Source organism: Schistocerca cancellata, chromosome 5 (assembly GCF_023864275.1).
Source record: "Schistocerca cancellata isolate TAMUIC-IGC-003103 chromosome 5, iqSchCanc2.1, whole genome shotgun sequence".
NCBI classification, from domain to species: Eukaryota; Metazoa; Arthropoda; class Insecta; order Orthoptera; family Acrididae; genus Schistocerca; species Schistocerca cancellata.
The window spans coordinates 473,214,311-473,234,134 of NC_064630.1; the positions used below are offsets into that span (position 1 = coordinate 473,214,311).

At 43.7% G+C, this 19,824-nt stretch overlaps 1 protein-coding gene across 1 annotated transcript; it reads left to right on the forward strand.

Moving 5' to 3' along the window:
* Nucleotides 1-592: 592 nt before the first annotated feature.
* On the forward strand, nt 593-19,323 carry LOC126188609 (uncharacterized). Its single transcript, XM_049930211.1, has 4 exons — nt 593-889; nt 12,182-12,252; nt 15,010-15,107; nt 17,678-19,323. The coding sequence occupies exons 1-4, from the start codon at nt 593-595 to the stop codon at nt 19,321-19,323; spliced, it is 2,112 nt and encodes a 703-aa protein (XP_049786168.1).
* The last annotated feature ends 501 nt before the right edge of the window (nt 19,324-19,824 follow it).

Sequence of the window (19,824 nt, forward strand, 5' to 3'; positions counted from 1 at the left end):
AGGGTATAGAAGAAGATCCACTACCAGTCGCAACCGAAGATTATTTATTTAAGCATAAAAGCACTCGAAAGACTGATGGCAGAATGAAGTAGAAGACAGATGCATTAGTTAAATAGAGATGAAGAGATGAGTGTAATATAGGAAAACACTTAGAACCGTATAAAAGCAGGCAAAAGACTGATGGCTTGAAAAAAAAGACTTAACCATTAACAATACTGTTTAAAGAACGACATTGTTCCACCAGGTCGTTTGTTTAAATGAGTGTTTTATCAACCACTACTCCTTAGTTTTGAGTCTTTGCTCATTCTCAAGTGCAAGTGAAAATGCAGCCTTACAGTTCGTCTAAAACGGAACTAGAACTTGGCTGCATATAACAATAGTGTTTGGAAGATACACAGAAATCGGCTGTACTTTTCCGAGCAAAACTTCCAGTTTCTTGGTTACAAAATCTTTCTCCCTCTGGCGCCAGAAACGTAGCGACGCATGCTTTCTACAGAGCAGGAGATGAACACAGACGAATCTCCCCTGTATCATCTAGATACGAGCGAAACCGTGTGCGGTAGCGGCGCTTTCCCGCTACGTTGGCGGAAAGATGAGAGGGGCAGATGCGGGGAAAAGGCAGCCCGCTTTGCCGCCAGCCCCCGCCCTTGACCGTGAGCTTTGCGTCGGCAGCCGCCGCGGCGCCCACCCTGGGCGCAGACCGGTCCAGCGGACTTTCTCCAGCCGGGGTGCGAGCCACTTTCTCCAACCGCCGCGTACGCCCGCCTATACGGCCTGGGAGGCGGAGAAAGCAGAGGCGCCAAGTGCGGCGGGTGTCGTGGGCGCTGCGGGAGCAGCCAGCGGCCGTAACTCTAGCAGCCCGACACAGGAGGGCCCTGGGCGGCTCCCAGTGCGGTGGCGAAGCCGCTGCGGATCTACCTGCTACAACTCGCTTCGCATACCTGATGACACATAATATTTAGTGCAAGAAACGGATAAAAAATTAACAAATACTCTTGTTATACACTGATGGACATTATACAGCAACAGCATGATGTATATCAACACGGAGGGATGGGTTGGTGGGTCCTTCCCGTACGGAGCGCAGGCCTACAGACACTAGTATTCGCTTCCGGGATAACCTTTTTGACGAAAAATAAATTTTATAATTTTGAAATTCTGACAACGGCGTGTACCCTTTATTTTTAGTGCTCTTTAAAGTAAAGAACTTACCAGTAGAGCGCAATTACATTTATTATTATTTTGTAGCATTGTAAACAATGATTGTCCTATACCTCAAAGAGCAGACAAAGAGAATTAATTGAAAGAAGTCTTACGAGGACCGTTCAATAAGTAATGCAACATTTTTTTCTCAAAGCCGGTTGATTTTATTCAGGATTCCAAGACACCATATTATTTCCCACTCTTTCGGCTACAAAACCCTATTTTTCAACATAATCTCCGTTGAGAGTGATGGCCTTACGCCAGCTCACTGGGAGGGCCTGTAGCCCGTATGGTGCCGCTCCACTGGAACTGAAACGTCCCCTTTTGAAAATTATAAATTACTCTGCTGGTAAACCTCTTACGTTAATTGATTTTCAAACAGCTGAGCAAAACTGAACGTACTCAGACATTTCTCTCTTTACTATTCTGATCGTCAATAAACTGATACTCAATATTTTTAACGCAACGCAACCTGACTTTCAATAATCCCTACAAGAGAATGGCCCTGACTAACAATAACCTATACCTTTCATGAATCACGTACCTCACAAAAATCTTCGTTACTTGAACTACTGCAATACAGCGAACGCCAATACTGCCAGTTAAATAAAAGATTCCAACTACGGAAGGCACTAACTACTATATATATATATCAGTTCATGACATCCAGTCTTACAAATTTCCTTTTTTCTGGTGGACACACGTCCAGACCGTCCGCTCTCAAAACTCTGCCATCTCTCTCCCCACATCCACCACTGCTAGCGACTCACCTCCAACTGCGCAACGCTACGCGCTGTTCACATCCAACTGCCTACCACTACAATAGCAAATATTCCAACAATGCCAACCAGTCACAGACTGCACACAGCACAGTCAGTGATTTTCATACAGAGCGCTACGTGGTGTTACCAACATAAAAACCTAAACAGCCTACTTACAGAACAAACGTCTTGCTACACCAATAACCTCCCCATTATCCACGAACTGCTCCACGCAGACTGAGTCCTTTACTGGGACAAACAGATGGAAGTTGGAAGGTGGGAGATCAGGGCTGTAGGGTGGATGAGGAAGAACAGTCCAATGAAGTTTTGTGAGCTGTTCTCAACTGCGCAGACTTGTATGAGGCCTTACGTTGTCGTGGAGAACGAGAAGTTCTCTGCATTTTTTAGCCGACGAACACGCTGAAATCGTTTCTTCAGTATCACGAGGGGAACAAAATACACTTCACACTCTATCGTTGCACAGTGAGGGAGGACATCAAAGAAAGTAACTCCTTCAGTATCCTAGAAGACCGCCGCCATGGCTTTACCAGCTGAGGGTGCGACTCTGAACTTTTTCTCCAGAGGAGAGATGGTGTGGCGCCAGTCCATGGATTGCCGCTCGCTTTGTTTTCGGTTAGAAGGCATGAACCCTTGTTTCACTGCCTCTGACGACGTTCGGAAAAAAAAATTGTCATGATCAGCCTCGTAACATGCCTGCAGTTCCGCACAGATGCTCCATTATTAGTCTTTATGGTCTTCTGTTAGGAGGCGAGGAACACAGCGAGTACACACCTACGAGTACCCAAACTTGTGAACGGGTGTCAGCACTAGCAACAGAGACGTCAAGGTTGAGCAGCGAGGTGTCTGATTGTGATTTGTCGATCACCTCGAATAAGGGTTTCCGACCGTTCCAACATTACAGATGTGACAGCTGTGTCCGCCCGACCGGCACGCGGGTGATCGAACACGTTTGCGCTATCTTGTTGCGATGAGGACGGACGCATCGTCCAACTACTCAGTATGTTTTCGTTCACTGCCATGTCTCTGTAGATATTCCGCAGACGTTTATGAATATCTTCGATGTTCTGCGTTTCCGCCAAAAGAATGTCTGAACTCTTATGGGACTTAACTGCTAAGGCCATCAGTCACTAAGCTTACACACTATTTAACCTAAATTATCCTAAGAACAAACACACACACCCATGCCCTAGGGAGAATTCGAACCTCCGCGAGGAGCAGCCTTACAGTCCATGACTGCAGTGCCTTAGACCGCTCAGCTAATCCCTCCCGGCTCCGCCAAAAGGAACTCTTTGCTTGTAACGCAACTCCGTTACAGACTCCATTTCGAAGGCTATGTATAGCGCCACCACCTATCGGAACTTCGTGAACCTATGGGGGCTGAATCGGGAATATTCCACGATGTCCCTCAACAAATTCTGCATTTTTCAACCGAAAATGGCCGAGAAAAAAGAAATGTATTATATTTCTTACTTGACGCTCCTTACTTGACGCTCAGAGTAGTAGCGATGTAGTATGCATAATCTCGAGAAGGTGCATGGCACAGTGCTACTGAGGTAACTGAAGTCCAGAAGGGCAGTAGGCTTGGAAATACACTCCTGGAAATTGAAATAAGAACACCGTGAATTCATTGTCCCAGGAAGGGGAAACTTTATTGACACATTCCTGGGGTCAGATACATCACATGATCACACTGACAGAACCACAGGCACATAGACACAGGCAACAGAGCATGCACAATGTCGGCACTAGTACAGTGTATATCCACCTTTCGCAGCAATGCAGGCTGCTATTCTCCCATGGAGACGATCGTAGAGATGCTGGATGTAGTCCTGTGGAACGGCTTGCCATGCCATTTCCACCTGGCGCCTCAGTTGGACCAGCGTTCGTGCTGGACGTGCAGACCGCGTGAGACGACGCTTCATCCAGTCCCAAACATGCTCAATGGGGGACAGATCCGGAGATCTTGCTGGCCAGGGTAGTTGACTTACACCTTCTAGAGCACGTTGGGTGGCACGGGATACATGCGGACGTGCATTGTCCTGTTGGAACAGCAAGTTCCCTTGCCGGTCTAGGAATGGTAGAACGATGGGTTCGATGACGGTTTGGATGTACCGTGCACTATTCAGTGTCCCCTCGAGGATACCAGTGGTGTACGGCCAGTGTAGGAGATCGCTCCCCACACCATGATGCCGGGTGTTGGCCCTGTGTGCCTCGGTCGTATGCAGTCCTGATTGTGGCGCTCACCTGCACGGCGCCAAACACGCATACGACCATCATTGGCACCAAGGCAGAAGCGACTCTCATCGCTGAAGACGACACGTCTCCATTCGTCCCTCCATTCACGCCTGTCGCGACACCACTGGAGGCGGGCTGCACGATGTTGGGGCGTGAGCGGAAGACGGCCTAACGGTGTGCGGGACCGTAGCCCAGCTTCATGGAGACAATTGCGAATGGTCCTCGCCGATACCCCAGTGTCCCTAATTTGCTGGGAAGTGGCGGTGCGGTCCCCTACGGCACTGCGTAGGATCCTACGGTCTTGGCGTGCATCCGTGCGTCGCTGCGGTCCGGTCCCAGGTCGACGGGCACGTGCACCTTCCGCCGACCACTGGCGACAACATCGATGTACTGTGGAGACCTCACGCCCCACGTGTTGAGCAATTCGGCGGTACGTCCACCCGGCCTCCCGCATGCCCACTATACGCCCTCGCTCAAAGTCCGTCAACTGCACATACGGTTCACGTCCACGCTGTCGCGGCATGCTACCAGTGTTAAAGACAGCGATGGAGCTCCGTATGCCACGGCAAACTGGCTGACACTGACGGCGGCGGTGCACAAATGCTGCGCAGCTAGCGCCATTCGACGGCCAACACCGCGGTTCCTGGTGTGTCCGCTGTGCCGTGCGTGTGATCATTGCTTGTACAGCCCTCTCGCAGTGTCCGGAGCAAGTATGGTGGGTCTGACACACCGGTGTCAATGTGTTCTTTTTTCCATTTCCAAGAGTGTACGTACGTTGTGCAACCTGTTCATGTTTGCAGAATGTGTATTCAAAGTGGGGAGTAAAATTTAATCACATCCTTTCAAAATGACAGAAGGATTAAAGTAGCAATGCTGTTTGTCTACCACGTTGTTTAAAATATACATGCAGAAAGCTTTGGTGTTGAGAAGCTGGAAACTTGCAGGAAATGACATTCGGTTGACAGAAGATCAGTGTATGTACACCTTGTTCTTTGCAGATGATCAGGTAGTGATGGTCAATAAAGAGTATAATACCTGATTCACGCTAAGAAATTTATTAGAAGAATGTGATAAGTGGAGATGAAGTAAAATTTTCAAAAACTGAGTATCTGTGCAGTGGATATCTGTGCAGTGGAGAAAATGCATGAAACATAACTGTAGAGGGAAGTCCATCGAGGCGCGTAAGAAGTTTAAATATTTCCTTACCGTACTATTGGAAGACGGAACAGCTGATTGGGAAATACGGCAACGAGTAGCTCATGGGAAAGAGCATTCCAGAAGCTAAACCCTCTGTTATAGTGATCTAAAGTAAGGCTCTGTAGAAGTATTATGTACCCGATAACAACTTGTGAATAGCAGCTTACTGGAAAAAAAGGTGACAAAATGATAGTTCTTTTGTAACGGAATATACCAGAAGATCGTTTAGAATACCTCGCTGAGACCGCCTAAGAAACACAATGAATAGGGAAATCAGCCAGACTCAAGAAAGAATCGCAGACAGAATCGCCTGCTACGGACATACAAGTAAACTGCTAGTGACAAATGACGGAAGGCCAATCAAAATTTTGATGTACCACTCTCAGGCAAGAAGGAGAAGAGGAAAACCGAAGGTTGCCTTGTTAGATGGGATAAAAGAGGTCATGAGAAAAAGAGAAATAGAAGAAAAGGAAGCATGGGAAGACAGAAACCGCTCATGGCAGATACGTGCGGTGCGGTGACAGCTGCAGGACAGCCACAGGGGAGAAAGTGGTTGTGTTGTTTTGTAACATTCGCAACTTGTAAGTGGTCTATTATGTTAATAACTGGTGTACTAATATTAGTAGCTAGATTAAACCTGACTTATTGAATATGAATGTTTATGACTCAATATTCAATTTTATGATGCAGTCTGACCTTAAATGGTAGAAAAGAAGCAATTATAGCAGAATACAGAACGAATCGCGAAAATTGAAACTGGCAGGCATAGCTTAATGATTGAGCATCACACAGCAAAGAAATCATACCGGAAATGCTATCAAAGTTACGAAGCATCGTTGTGTTCAGCTTATAGCAAAGTAGACTGCAACGGGATGATTACCCGTGGACGTAACCACAATATTTTAATCTGAAAATTGTCTGTCACTGAAAAGTCTCACCAAAGAAACCGAAAAATGGTATAGGTCAACGATAAAATATCCCGTTCTACTGCATGACTAATTTTCAGGTTGTGGAAGACAATTTCAAATGTTGGACTAGAATGCAAGTTGCTGCGGCATTTTTTTCTTTTTTTTCAGTGTTTGGATTTACGTAACAAGGAAATAATTTGCACAGGACAGAGAAGTGAAGCTTTCAGCTTTGGTAATAGTACATGCAGATGTGGTCCTTGCACTACATCGTTATTCAATTGCTTTGACGAGACATTCTCAGTGATAGACCGTTTTCAGATTAAAGTATTATCAGTACATTCACGGAAAATCCCAGTGGACAGTGTTTGGCTGCGAGCCAAGCGCATCCACACTTTATAACTTTGATAGAATATTCAGTCATACACCGGCCGATCAAAAAGGGCGTTGCTGCAGCGGATATGCTCCGATGCGGATATGTACTGAGGCGACAGAAGTCATAGTGTCCCTCCTAATATCGTGTCGGCCTCCTTCCCCGTAAGCGAGTGCAGCTTCTCGAAGTGGCATGGGCTCAACAAGTCGTTGAAAGTCCTCTGCAGAAATATCGAGCCATGCTGTCTCTAAAGACGTCCATAACTGCGGAAGTACTGCCGGTGTAGGATATTGCACACGAACTGGTCTCTCGATTATGTCCTATAAATGTTCAACACGATACGTGCCGGACAAAGTGAGTGGCCAAATCATTCGCTCGAAATGTACAGAATGTTTTACAAACCCATCGTGAAAAATTGTGGCCCAGTGAAATGATTCTTTGTCGTCCACAAAAATTCCGTCGTTGTTTGGGAACATATATCCATCAGTGGGTGCAACTGGTCTCCAAGTAACCTAAGATAACCATTTTCAGTCGATGATCAGTTCAGTTGGAGCAGAGAACTCAATCCATTTTATGTAAAGACAGTCCACACCATTAAGGAGCCACTACCAGCTTGCGTAGTGCTTTGTCGACAACTTGCGTCCGAGGCTTCGTGGGGTGTGCGCCACAGTCAAACTCTACGATCAGCTCTTACTGAAATCGGGACTCATCCGCCCAGACCACGACTTTACAATCGTCTGGGGTCCAACCGACGTCGTCACGAGCCAAGGAGAGGCAGTGGAGGCACTGCAAACGATTTCGTGTTAGCAAAGACAAACGCATCGGTCGTCTGCTGCCATAGCCCATTAACGCTATATTCTGCAGCACTGTCTTAACGGATACGTTCATCGCACGCCCCACATTGATTTTCGTGGTTATTTCACGCAGTGTTGCTTGTCTGTGAGACATGACAACTCTACACAAACACCACTACTTTCGGTCTAAGCGAAAGACGTCGGTCACTGCGTTGTCCGTGGTGAGAACTGATGCCTGAAATTTTGTATTCTCGGCACACACTTGACATTGCGGATTTCGCATTACTGAATTCCTAACGACTTCCGGAAAAGAATGACCCGTACATCTAGCTCCAACAAGCCCTCGGCGTTCAAAGTTTGTTAATTCGAGTCGTGTACCCATAATCATGTCGGAAACCTTTTCACACGAATCGTTTGAGTACAAATGACAGCGCCGCCAATACAGTGCCCTTTTATATCTTGTGTACGCAATACTATCGCCATCTTTATATATGCATATCATCCTATGACTTTTGTTACCTCAGTCTATATGAACTAGCGTGAAGGCAAGGGATTAGTGTGGCATTCGTGTCTTTGCGACCTGACTGCGGCAAATGTAGAAACGTGAACTACGGTGACATTATTACTAAATGCGTCCAAACAAGACCAAAGTGCTGTCGTTCTTTTCTTGGCTGCCGAAGGACAAACACCGGTAGACATCCGTCGGAGAACAAAGAATGTGTATGGGGTAGCATGACTGTTGCATATCTTCGTTGTGGAACGGGGGGCCAAGGCATGCTGCTGCTTCGTGATAACGCACGTCCCGATATCGCAACTATCGTAACGCAGAAGTTACGCCAACTGAAGCGGGAGACACTCGAGGATCCACGCAATAGCCCTGAGCTCTTCTCAGGCAATTATCACGCCTTCGGTCCCTTAAAAACGTCCTTGAAGGGCCGGTGGTTGCTGTCGGACGGGGATGTGCAGCAGGCAGTTGCAGAATTGCAGCAGGCAGTTGCAGAATCCTTCACGCATCAGTAGACGGTGTTTTACGAAACGTATAATCATATCTTCAATCTGGCGCGTTGGTGGATGATTAATTCAGTGCTCACGGCGACTTTCCTTGGTTGGCATATCAATTCTGAACTGTACGACGTATCTGCCAATTTTAAGTTGCACAGTTTATTGTAAGTGAGTTCTAATTTGATTGCTTCTTTTCTTACAGTTTAAGAACAGACTGAGTAATAAGTTTATTATTGGGTCATAAACATTCATATAACAAGGCGTAGCTTCAATAATTCAGGATTTAATCTATCTTCCCATGTTAGTAGACCAGTTACTAATCCAGTAGGCTACTTGCAAAGCAAACACCTCAAGCATATACTCAGGAGAAATGAGGTCATTTTGATCAGAATTCAGAAGAAAACATTCACGCCTCAACTGCTATACGTGCACAGCGAATCGCCACTGACGACCCTTTTATCGACACTGATTCGATATCTGTGACAAGCACTGGTACAAACCGATAATAACTGGAGTCACAGTAATATAAAAATAATATTTCAGAACAATGTTAGGTGTCATTTGACTCAATCTTGTAAAAAGTGCTTAGCGCATCTGCGTTTCTGCACTTTAGTGAAAGAAATTATAGGTGGACAGAGTAATTTTAGTTTAAATATAACCCAAAGTACTGTCTTGCATTAAGAATAGTATCCAACATCCAGATAATTAGGCCACTGGCAGCGAGGCATCAATATCCGATCAATAAACTTCCAGGTATCGAAGGAGGAATAAAGTCAACTAACATACAGAAATAAATAGCAAGTTAAGGGCATTTCATAGTGATAATAGACATTGACAAGCTTTTATCTCGGAAACCATCCTAAATATAGCATACATCTGTTGGCATTTGGTACTGACCGCTACTACCATGACACTCGGTAGAATACGAAGAAAAGAAAATCATATGATTGTAAATGTGCTGTCACAAGGTGTTTTTCTTTCTTCTACAGAATGGACATTGTAGAAAATAAATGTTTTAACTTTTCCACTTCGGACGAGGACGAACCTCGATATTCGCCATATAGTGGCGCGTTATTTATGGTTTTGTTGGTATTGCTCTCTTGGGGACAGAAAGATAGCTTCTTTTTTCCAAGGCCATTTGTCCTGGGAAATTTTTCCTTCGAAGTCCCTCTAACTTGTACTGGGCTTTTAATACCACTTCTGATTACAATTGCTGTAAAAATTGACTTTCTTCCAGTTGAAGAAGTGGGGCATCAGTCTGTGAATTTGGGGCAAGGCAGGACTTATTAGTCTGCAGTAGCTTCAGCGAATCCGGTGAAATGGAAGACTTGTCTGCAGCGAATAACCGTACCATTCTGGTTGCTGAACACTAGACTCATGAAGCGTAAAATTCTCTGTAATCAATATTAGATTGTAGTTTTTATTGTATTGTATTTTAGTGCTCTTTGTACTCGGATAAATAAATAAATTAGCATTAGTGTTATTGTACTGCTATTTGTCTGCTTAGCTTTTACTTTTGCTAAATAAAAGTAACACGCAAGAGTAGTGGACTCGTAAATGATTTTATAACTGTTCGGCTGCAGTCGTACCACGACTTGCGTTCACCGGGGCCAAGATTTCTTTTCACGTGCGAAGATAAGTGCCATTACAGATTTGTGAAAATACGGATTCGTTTCCTTTAAACTTTCTAAGCAGATGTACAGACGGAAAAAGGGGAATTGAAAGTACGACTTGCAAATGAGAGAAATCTGTCTCGCAGCGTAACTGGGATGTAATGAAGTGTACTTGCCTGCGCTGGAGGTCAATTAGGACTCGCCGTAGCAGAGAGCACAGACATTCTTGGCTTCACCGACCTTCCTCTCACAGCAGCAAAAACAATTTAGAACTAAAGTGGTAAAACGTTTTCTCCGGTTCTCATAACACTGCAGCACATAAAATATATGCCTGCCTACATTCTTTTCTATGGAAACACAAAGTAAAACCTCTGTCCGTCTTAAATATTTTCTACTGTCTTCCCAAACCGCATCAGTCATAAGATGAATCATGTTTTAAAATGCCTAGGTGTAAATTGCAACCCGATGCAAATACTGACGATGTGTCAACTAAAACAAATACTATTTGCTTTTCGAACACAAGCTTGTGGCCAAATAAAATTACAGGAGATGTAAATTCGCTAGTAAACCCCTAGACATTAAGGGTCACTGACGCTACATTTCGTGAAAATTCTTGGGGATCTCGAAGTGATCTGCCTTAAAGTTAGCGTGTGATCAGTCTGCCTACTCTCTTCTGCTATTTACAGTTACTGAATAATATTCTTTGTACTTGGTTTACGGGGATCTATCGTAAAGTAAGCCAAAGTTTGCTTCGATGTCTGTTCTCTTCAGTTTGTCTGTTTAGAGCTCTTGCGTACTAGGAAGAACGGTAATATTGTCTGTTTTCTATGCTTTTCGTAATGTCTCCTAATCATGTTATTTGAAGGACTTTATCCTGTATATGTTGTACTTCGCCTTAAAGAGAACCTCACTGCAAAATTCCCGTTGAGCCGCATAGCATTACAGTTTCGAAGCCTTTATCATGCACCTGCTATTCTTTTACAGGTTTACCTGAGATTCTCTTAGACACATTTTCCACGTTGGTTTTACAGATGTTCTTGATGTTTAAAGCAAAGCATGTCTCTTGCTCCACACAGCGGAATTCATATAAGGTTCGATAAGCTAGTAATTGCCTGTCTTACCCTGTTCGTGATGTTCAGAACAACAGGATTTTACCAGGTGGTCTGGTCAAGCGAGTTCTCGGATCAGCATTCTCAGAGGCTGTATTACCTTCCTTAGTTATGTAAACAAATATTCGATGGAAGCCATGACCTGCTTGCAAGTGCATTAGGGCCATTGTTGCTGGAAAGCCGACGTTCTGGGAGAATTTCTTTTATAGTATTACTTAACAAATAACTACGGTTAATAGCCGACAACAACTGGACGCTGAATTACCTCAGTGGGAGAACTTCTTTACGGGATAAAGCCGACAACAACTGGACGGTTCATTACCGCAGAGTATTTCTACTTACAGTAAGTGCAAGTTAATATGGTGTGTTGGAACGAGAGAAGATCCAAGAAATCCGACTATCGTGGGGAGTGTACTCATGATTAGACCTTCCAGATGCCTCTCCACTTTCCAGTAGCTCTCCTCTTAACCGTCTATCACCAGAGAAGCCCACATACGAAAATACTTACAGTTTAGTTCGTGAGGCTTGCTCTCTTACCTCAGTTGGGAAATTGGAGCCTGGGATGGTTTCCCAGTCCCGTACTCTGTTTTAACATGACTCATGTGATCGACATAATCGTAATCCGCCGTCACTAAAATATTTCCTCAGCTTATTCCTTCTTAATTCCTTGACGAGAGCAACTATTCGCGTTATATCTTCTTATCAGCTTGTTACGAGTAAGAGATAACTGTTTGGCTCCCCCATCTTTCCTTAAACAAAGTTTGTGACAAATGGATATCCATTAAAATGACACATATTGCTTTAAGGTACGTGTGCAAGAAAAAGTAGTTCGTTTTCCCATTTCACTTGGCATTTCGAGAACAGGTTGAGTGCCCAAACTTATATTATTGTCAGTGTGATACTAGTAATATATCTTTAAAATATGGTCGCCTTCTCCTGACTAAAAGTGTTCACTTTTGATGTTGCAGGTTGTTCTCGTGGCACTACTGCTGCAGGTAGCGCTGACGAGGGCTCGAGCCATCGGCGGATCAGCCAATACGTAAGTACGGCGCGGCGGCCGCTGACTGGTGACTGGAGACGACGCAAGACTGCAGCACGACGAACGTGGACCGTAACTCTGGTGACACTGACTTTGATTACCCATTTCTGACGCACCTATCTGCCCCAACTAACGCTGTCCACAAGCGAAATTCTCTCAGAGACTCACGTATTGTGAAAACTATCCTTATAATCGAGAGCAAACCAACATTTTTCTCCACGATGTAAGACTGGCGTTCAGGAAGTAACGCAACACATCTTTTTATTTTGGCTAGTTTCAGTTTCTTGGTCAATTTCGACTAAAAAAATTGTAATTTTGTTTACGACGTCCATAAACATTCCACAATCATCTCTTATATTTCCCATAACTCCCGCTAGTTGGCAGCGCTATAACTAGTCTTCAAAATGACGTCTGTATCTCAGGTGCGTTCCAAGCAAAGAGCAGTTATTCAATTTATTTTGGTGGAAAAACAAGACCATCACGAATTCTCACAGGCATTTACAGAATGTCTACGGATACCGGACACTGGATAAAAGTACCACAAGTGGGTAGGAGACTCGTCCGTTGTCAAGAGGATAAGGACTAAAAAATCTGGCTGGTCTCCCTCGCACAGGCTGGCCGCACACAGCCGTGATGCCTGCAGTGTTGCAATGTGCGAGCACTCTCATGCAAAGTGATTGACAAACAACAATCAGCAGCGCGGTGCTTGGCCTAAGGTCTCTGTTGGTGGTGCTGGCACGCTTGTCCACGAGCTAGTGCATTCGAAGGTTTGTACGTGCTGGGTTCTTGGGTTCCTCAAAGCCTAACCGAGGAGCTTAAAGAGGAAAGATGGAACATTTCTGCCGACCTGCTTGCCCGTTATGTGGGTGATGGTGAGGACTCTTTCCAAAGATTGTCATAGGACATAAAATATGAATTCAGCACTTTGAGCCTGAAACAAAATTACAAACAATGGAATGCACCTCGCAACGCCTCCTTCAAAGAAGAAGTTGAAAACAGCATCCTCAGCTGGTAAAATCATGACTACTAACGTCTGGAAATCTGGAGGGGTTGTTCTGTTCGATGCCATTCCTCATGGCCAAACGATCAACTCCAAAGTCTATTGTGTGGTTCTTAAGAAACTGAAGATACGATCATAGCGTTTTCGTGGCCACAGAAATGTGAACGCACCTCTCTTTTTACCCGATAATGCAAGGGCACACAAGGAGATCACAAAACTTCAGTAGACTGTCTTTCCTCCTCTGTCGTACAGTCCTGATCTCGTACCTTCTGTTTTCTATCTCTTTGACTCCACTAAAGTGTGGATCCTGCTGGAAGCACACAGCAATGATTGGAACGTTATTGACGTAACAAGAACTTGGCTGAGAGGCAAACCATTGGGGTGGTACAATGACGCGATATAGGATCTCATATTAAGGTGTTATAATGCCACTGAACTGCAGATACATTAGGTCGAAAGATAGAGATTTATATCCAAATGATTGGGTACCAATATCGTGTATTTAAATTATCAATAAAACGTTCCTTCTTTGAGAAAAAAGTGTTGCATTTCATATCTAACGAACCTCAGAGATTACAAAATCACAATATTTGTTTAAGACATGCATGCGTAATACACACAAGACCTGTATAAACAATCGTTCATTTGACACTAAAATACACAAGCCATCTTATAAGCGACACTGTTTGCACCTGTAGAGTGTCATCTCTGACTAATTAAGAACACAAAAACGTCCCCTCCAGTATCTTCTACTGCGTAATCCACAGCGAAAGTAGATACCATAACGGTCATCGCACACCGTGTAGAAAATAATTGTATATATCTCAGCTGCATGCGTCGAATAGTATTAAATGAAAAAAGATATAGAAAACATTCAGCCCTTTACTTTATCGAAGGACGTCTTCTGATTCTAGAACAGTTCGTGCTCAGACTGTCTCAAACTATAGCTAAGTTTCCCACTGAACATGGAGTTTATTTACATATTTCATCTATGTTCACAGTTACCCCCAATTAAATAATTCATATGAATTTCGTTTTATATTTTTTGTTGAACCATCGAATAATTCATAATGCACTCTAAGTACTGCAATAAACCAATACGCAGGCTCTGGAGTAACCGTTCATCTCCTACCCTCTTCATTTTCTGTTTCAGAAATAAATATAATAGAATTTGCTTTATTAGTTGAATATTGATACTCATGTTCATTGTACTCCTTTCCAAAAAAATTTGTTGACAACAATTACAACAGTTACACCTACGTTGATCAAAATTAGATCACATACTTTAACAGAATGTAGAGCATTAGCACATATGTGTTTTCAGTTTCCACATGATAACGAAAGATACTTCACTAAAGTTTTTTTCCGTCTCCAGCTGTAATAGATACATAGTTTGTCGTTTCTTCCTACTTGAATACTGACTTTCCCTTTACTTGGTTCAGTACTGCATGTTCTGATGGACAATTTGATTGTTAATCGAAGATCTCTCTTTTATCCTCAGTGTATTTTGTTTGCTTGTATGGCTATGTACTGCAATTATGTCTGTGTGTAGAATAAGAGTAATAGCGAAAAATTAAAAATGTGAATTTCTGGAATAATTTTTTCTGGTTATATAATCAAAATGGTTTATAGTTAGCACAATTCATGTACTGTAGTTTAATTAATTACTATTCAACGCGAAATACGATCCGGTGTTAGAGATATTTGTCATCATAAAGAGCTTGGAGCGCTTCTCTACAGTACTGCACCTTTTTCAGGTCCTCTGTTGCTATCCAGAGGAGAGGCGACTACGATGGTGGAGGGTCTTTCGGGGGCAGCGGTTTTGGAGGAGGCGGAGGAGGCTACGGAGGTGGAGGTAAGTGCGCTACAGTTGCTTCAACTCATTCTCTAATTACTTCCTTAGCAAACTAAAGCCCAGTTATTGTTAAACCTTCCACAATATCCAGAAATATGTCGTCAAAAGTATCCAAAAACCAATCTCAAATGTAATAACTGTAGATACTTATCGATATTCTTACATATAGTTACGCTCCAGTCTTATGGACAATGGATGCCTTCCAGAACAATCGTTCATGTCCAGTCGTATATACTAAGATTATCAAAAGACTCTTCGAAGCCTAGAACAGTCTCTAGACTGCAGGTACATTCCTGCATACTTGTTATTTTCATGATATGTTCATCATTTATTCCAGCATTGGTCCTCACTGATCGACAGGAAGTCATCCAAAGGATTTGGAAGAAAGGCGAGAGCCTAATGTCGAAAATAGAATTTTGGCTCAAAGCATATTGAAAAACATGTATGTTTGTCTCATATTTCACATGTGTATTTGCCTAATGAAATATATTGGACTATCGTCATTCAATGGCCAAGGATGAAGTGCTTTGAGAAACTATGTGGTAAACTCTACACTTCCAACCAGTTACAACTAAAACTAAGTAAAATAGAATCGAATGCCCAAAATAAGAGCTGTTCACCTCCAGAATCATCATCACCAAATAGGGTGTGTAAATCAAAGTCAACTGTGTGTACATAATTGACTGCTCTGGATCACAGAGAAAAAATTGTCACTCTGTTATCTCTGGCAGGGTGCGACTGGCTGGGCCAGTGTAAGACTTGCAACCCTTGACAACATTAGAGATTAGGTGTATATGCACTAAAACGAATGTAGCCACTAGAAAATTACACCATCTAGGAATTAGTGCCAGATCAAATACAATTAAATGATGAAGTTATACTTTAGAGACTAACACACACAGCAACACTCCACTTTTCATAACAATAAATTGATTTAATTAAGAACTCGAATACATAGTATTCACGTTCCACAATAATCTTATTTTAATAGTTCGTTATGAAACAGTTTTCGGTTTTTTAGGTCATCATCAGATAACTTCATAATAAACACATAGACCACACAACGTCAGAGACAGTTAATAGCTATACAAAGATTGTTATGCAAAAATATGTGACATTTTATTACTATATCGATACAAAACACAAGCATAATGAAATACCCAAAGAGACTCTGAAAAAATAAATCTTATATTACAGTATATTCTAATATTAAAAATATATGAATGTAAAAGCCAAATATGTTTTACAAGTGAGTAATGGCACAGATTACTATGTTATATGGACAAACTGGAGAATTTGATGAACAGGTCAAAAAAAGGACGAGATGTCGAGGCGAGAAAGGAGTCTAGGGAATGTGAGTGTCGATCAGTTGTAACACGCTTATTATCTAATGGTGAGAGAAATTATAACTGGTTGCTGCTACTTAAGTAAAGCAGAGTCATGGAACTGTGTTTGGTCATGAAGGACCAAATCAGGATTTTTGATTGGTGTTCATTGATGGCCAGAATTTCGAGTAAAGTTAGTTTTTAGCCGTTAGTTCATCTATGGATATCATATTTAATATCACATGAATGACATTCATTCAAAGCATGCTCAGCAAAGGTGGAAACCTTAAGTTTTCTGTTTCCAACTCCTTTCGTTCCCAGTCAGTCCAGTAACTTACAGCCCTTCCTGGTTGGTCTACGTACAATTTCCCACAAAGATTGCAGTAAATTCTATAAATTCCGCTCTGTTCCTAGTGTGGAATCTTATCTCTACTGTTGAACAGAAAGTGGGGAACAGTATTCCTACTGTAAAAACCTTTAGTATATTTCCTGGATTTTAGTTTCCCGACGAGTACCCGAGAAGTCCAACGCACAATACCATGGGGACCATTTGTTATCCGAGTAGTTTTGTGCTGTCTGAGATAAGATAAAGAACAGCTGTTATCCTCTGTCTCTTCTTACTTCTGAGTATGTTGTCAGTTAGGGAAGGACTATGCTGTATGCTATTTCTTTAATTATTTACAATTCATTTTCAAAATCTCCTCCCTACTCACTCCCCCTCACCCTCCTTTTTTCGGCATGTTCATCAAGTTCATCAGTTTGTCCTTATAACATAGTTGTGTGTACCATTACTCACTTGTAAAACATATTTCGCTTATACATTCATATACATTAATATCTGAATACAATGTAATGTAAAATTTATTTGTTTAGAGTCTCTTTGGGTATTACATTATATTCGTATTTTGTATCGATATAGTCATGTCACATATCTTCCTATAACACTCTTCGTACAGCTGTGAACTCTCGCTGAAATTGTGTGGACATCTGTTTAGTATTAAATTATCTGACGGTGGGCAAAGAAGTCGAAAGTTCATCAGGAGCTATTATATATTACCGTGAAAGATTAATGCTGTTATTTAAGTTTTTAAAATGTCTTCTTTCTTTCAAGAACCGACGGAATATTCTACAAGCATTGATTTAAATTTCTTTTAACAGGTGGTGACTTAGGAGGCGGTTTCGGCAGCAGTGGTGGAGGTGACGTAGGTGGAGGTTACAGCTATGGAGGTGGAGGTGGCGGTGGAGGCGGCGGCGGCGGCTTCGGCGGTCATTCTGGAGGAGGTGCTGACTTAAGTGGGTCTTATGGGGCACCAGCCGTTGGCGATGTTGGAGGATACGGGGGCGGTGACGTAGGAGGAGGCCAAGCAGGCTACGGTGGCGGCGGAGGCTTCGGAGGTAGTGCAGGAGGAGCAGACCTCGGAGGCGGACATGGAGACTTCGGCGGTGGTGGCGGCTACGGAGGTGGAGGAGCTGGCTATGGAGGCGGCCTTGGCGACTTCGGCGGCGGTGGAGATGGAGGAGGCGGCTATGGAGGCGGCCACGGAGATTTAGGTGGTGGTGGAGGAGGTGGTTATGGAGGTGGCCATGGTGGAGGCGGTGGGTTCGGTGGAGGCGGTGACGGCGGAGCAGGCTTTGGAGGAGACCATGGAGGCTACAGCGGTGGCGGTGGATTCGGAGGTGGTGACCTTGGTGGAGGTGGAGGATATGGCGGTGGAGATGTAGGAGGTGGTGGCGATCACCACGGACCATCTGCTGGGGGTGGCATCGGTGGAGGTGCAGCGATAGGAGGAGGGTATTCGGCAGGAGGTGCGGAACATGTTCATGAGAAGCCTACACCTCATGGTTACTGGAAGAAGAAGCTTATCTGGAAACCAGACTGGCAGAAAGTGTGGAAGACGGGTAAGAAACAGATATGGAAACCTGCCTGGAAGAAGTACTGGAAACCTGTGTGGAAGGAAATTCAAGTACCTGCCTGGAAGGAGATCAAGGTCCCAGACTGGAAGAAGGTATGGAAACCAGTCTGGGTCCCCACACAGGTGCCAGCATGGAAGGAGATCAAAGTTCCAGCTTGGAAGAAAGTATGGAAGCCAATTTGGGTACCAACACAGGTGCCAGGATGGAAAGATATTCAAGTTCCTGACTGGAAGAAAGTTTGGAAACCAGTGTGGAAGCCGATACAGATACCTGCCTGGAAACACATAAAAGTAGAGGCCTGGAAGAAAGTATGGATCCCTAAGTTGATTAAGGTGTATGTTCCAGGAGAGAAATCTCATGGAACAGATGAACATGGCTGGGAATATACATCCCATGGACTATGGAAGAAGAAGCTCATATGGAAGCCAATCTGGGTGAAATACTGGAAACCGGGGAAAAAGCAAGTCTGGCTTCCTTCCAAAAAGCTGGTCTGGAAAGAGGAGTGGAAACAAATTTGGAGAACAGAGAAGAAACAGATCTGGGTGCCGTCAAAGAAGTTGGTCTGGAAGCCCGAATGGATAAAGATATGGAAACCTGGTAAGAAACAGATATGGGTGCCATCAAAGAAACTCGTTTGGAAGGAGGAATGGAAACAAATATGGCGGCCAGACAAGAAGCAGATCTGGGTCCCGTCGAAGAAGCTCGAATGGAAGGAGGCGTGGAAGAAGATCTGGGTCCCAGCGTGGAAGAAAATCTGGGTGCCTGCGTGGAAAAAAGTATGGAAGCCTGTATGGATCCATGAGTGGATTGTACTGCCAGAGCCTCATCCGCCTCATCATGAGGACTGGGATAGAAAGGACAAGGCAGTGACGGGCTCGCCACAGCAGCAGCCACAGCAAGTGAAACAGCAGGCTCCTCAGCTGACGCAGCGAAAACAGGAAACCAGATCCGGGGGCTTCCAATTCCCTAGGGCGTGACAATCGATCTAACCAATCCACCAGGGAAACAACAGCTGTCAAGTTTAAAATATTACTAATTCTCTGTTCCCCACCCGAGGGAAGAAGAGTTGCAACTAGTGTAAAAAATGATCACCATCTTGTCAGTATCACTGACAGTCGTCTGCCATTGGCCAAGAACCATTTATCCCTAGTCTGAGCCGAATGCGAAGATGATGTATAGCCGACGGATCGTGTTATGCCCTTGTAATCTGGGAACAGATCTGAGGGTGAAGACATTTCAGTACAATTTTTGTGGTCTGCCTTAGGAGAGACGCTGGATCAGAAAAGCAAGCACAGTGAAGAGAGGCCGTCGTCGTACCATTCAGCTATATAGCCTTTTATGTTTACTAATGTACTGAACTTTTGTACAGAAATATTCCAAAGCTACTAGAATATGTTATTTAATATAAACTGCGTGTGTTCACGTGCAGCCAAATAGTGTGATATGGACAAATGAGCACGTGTGCTTTGTATGACTGA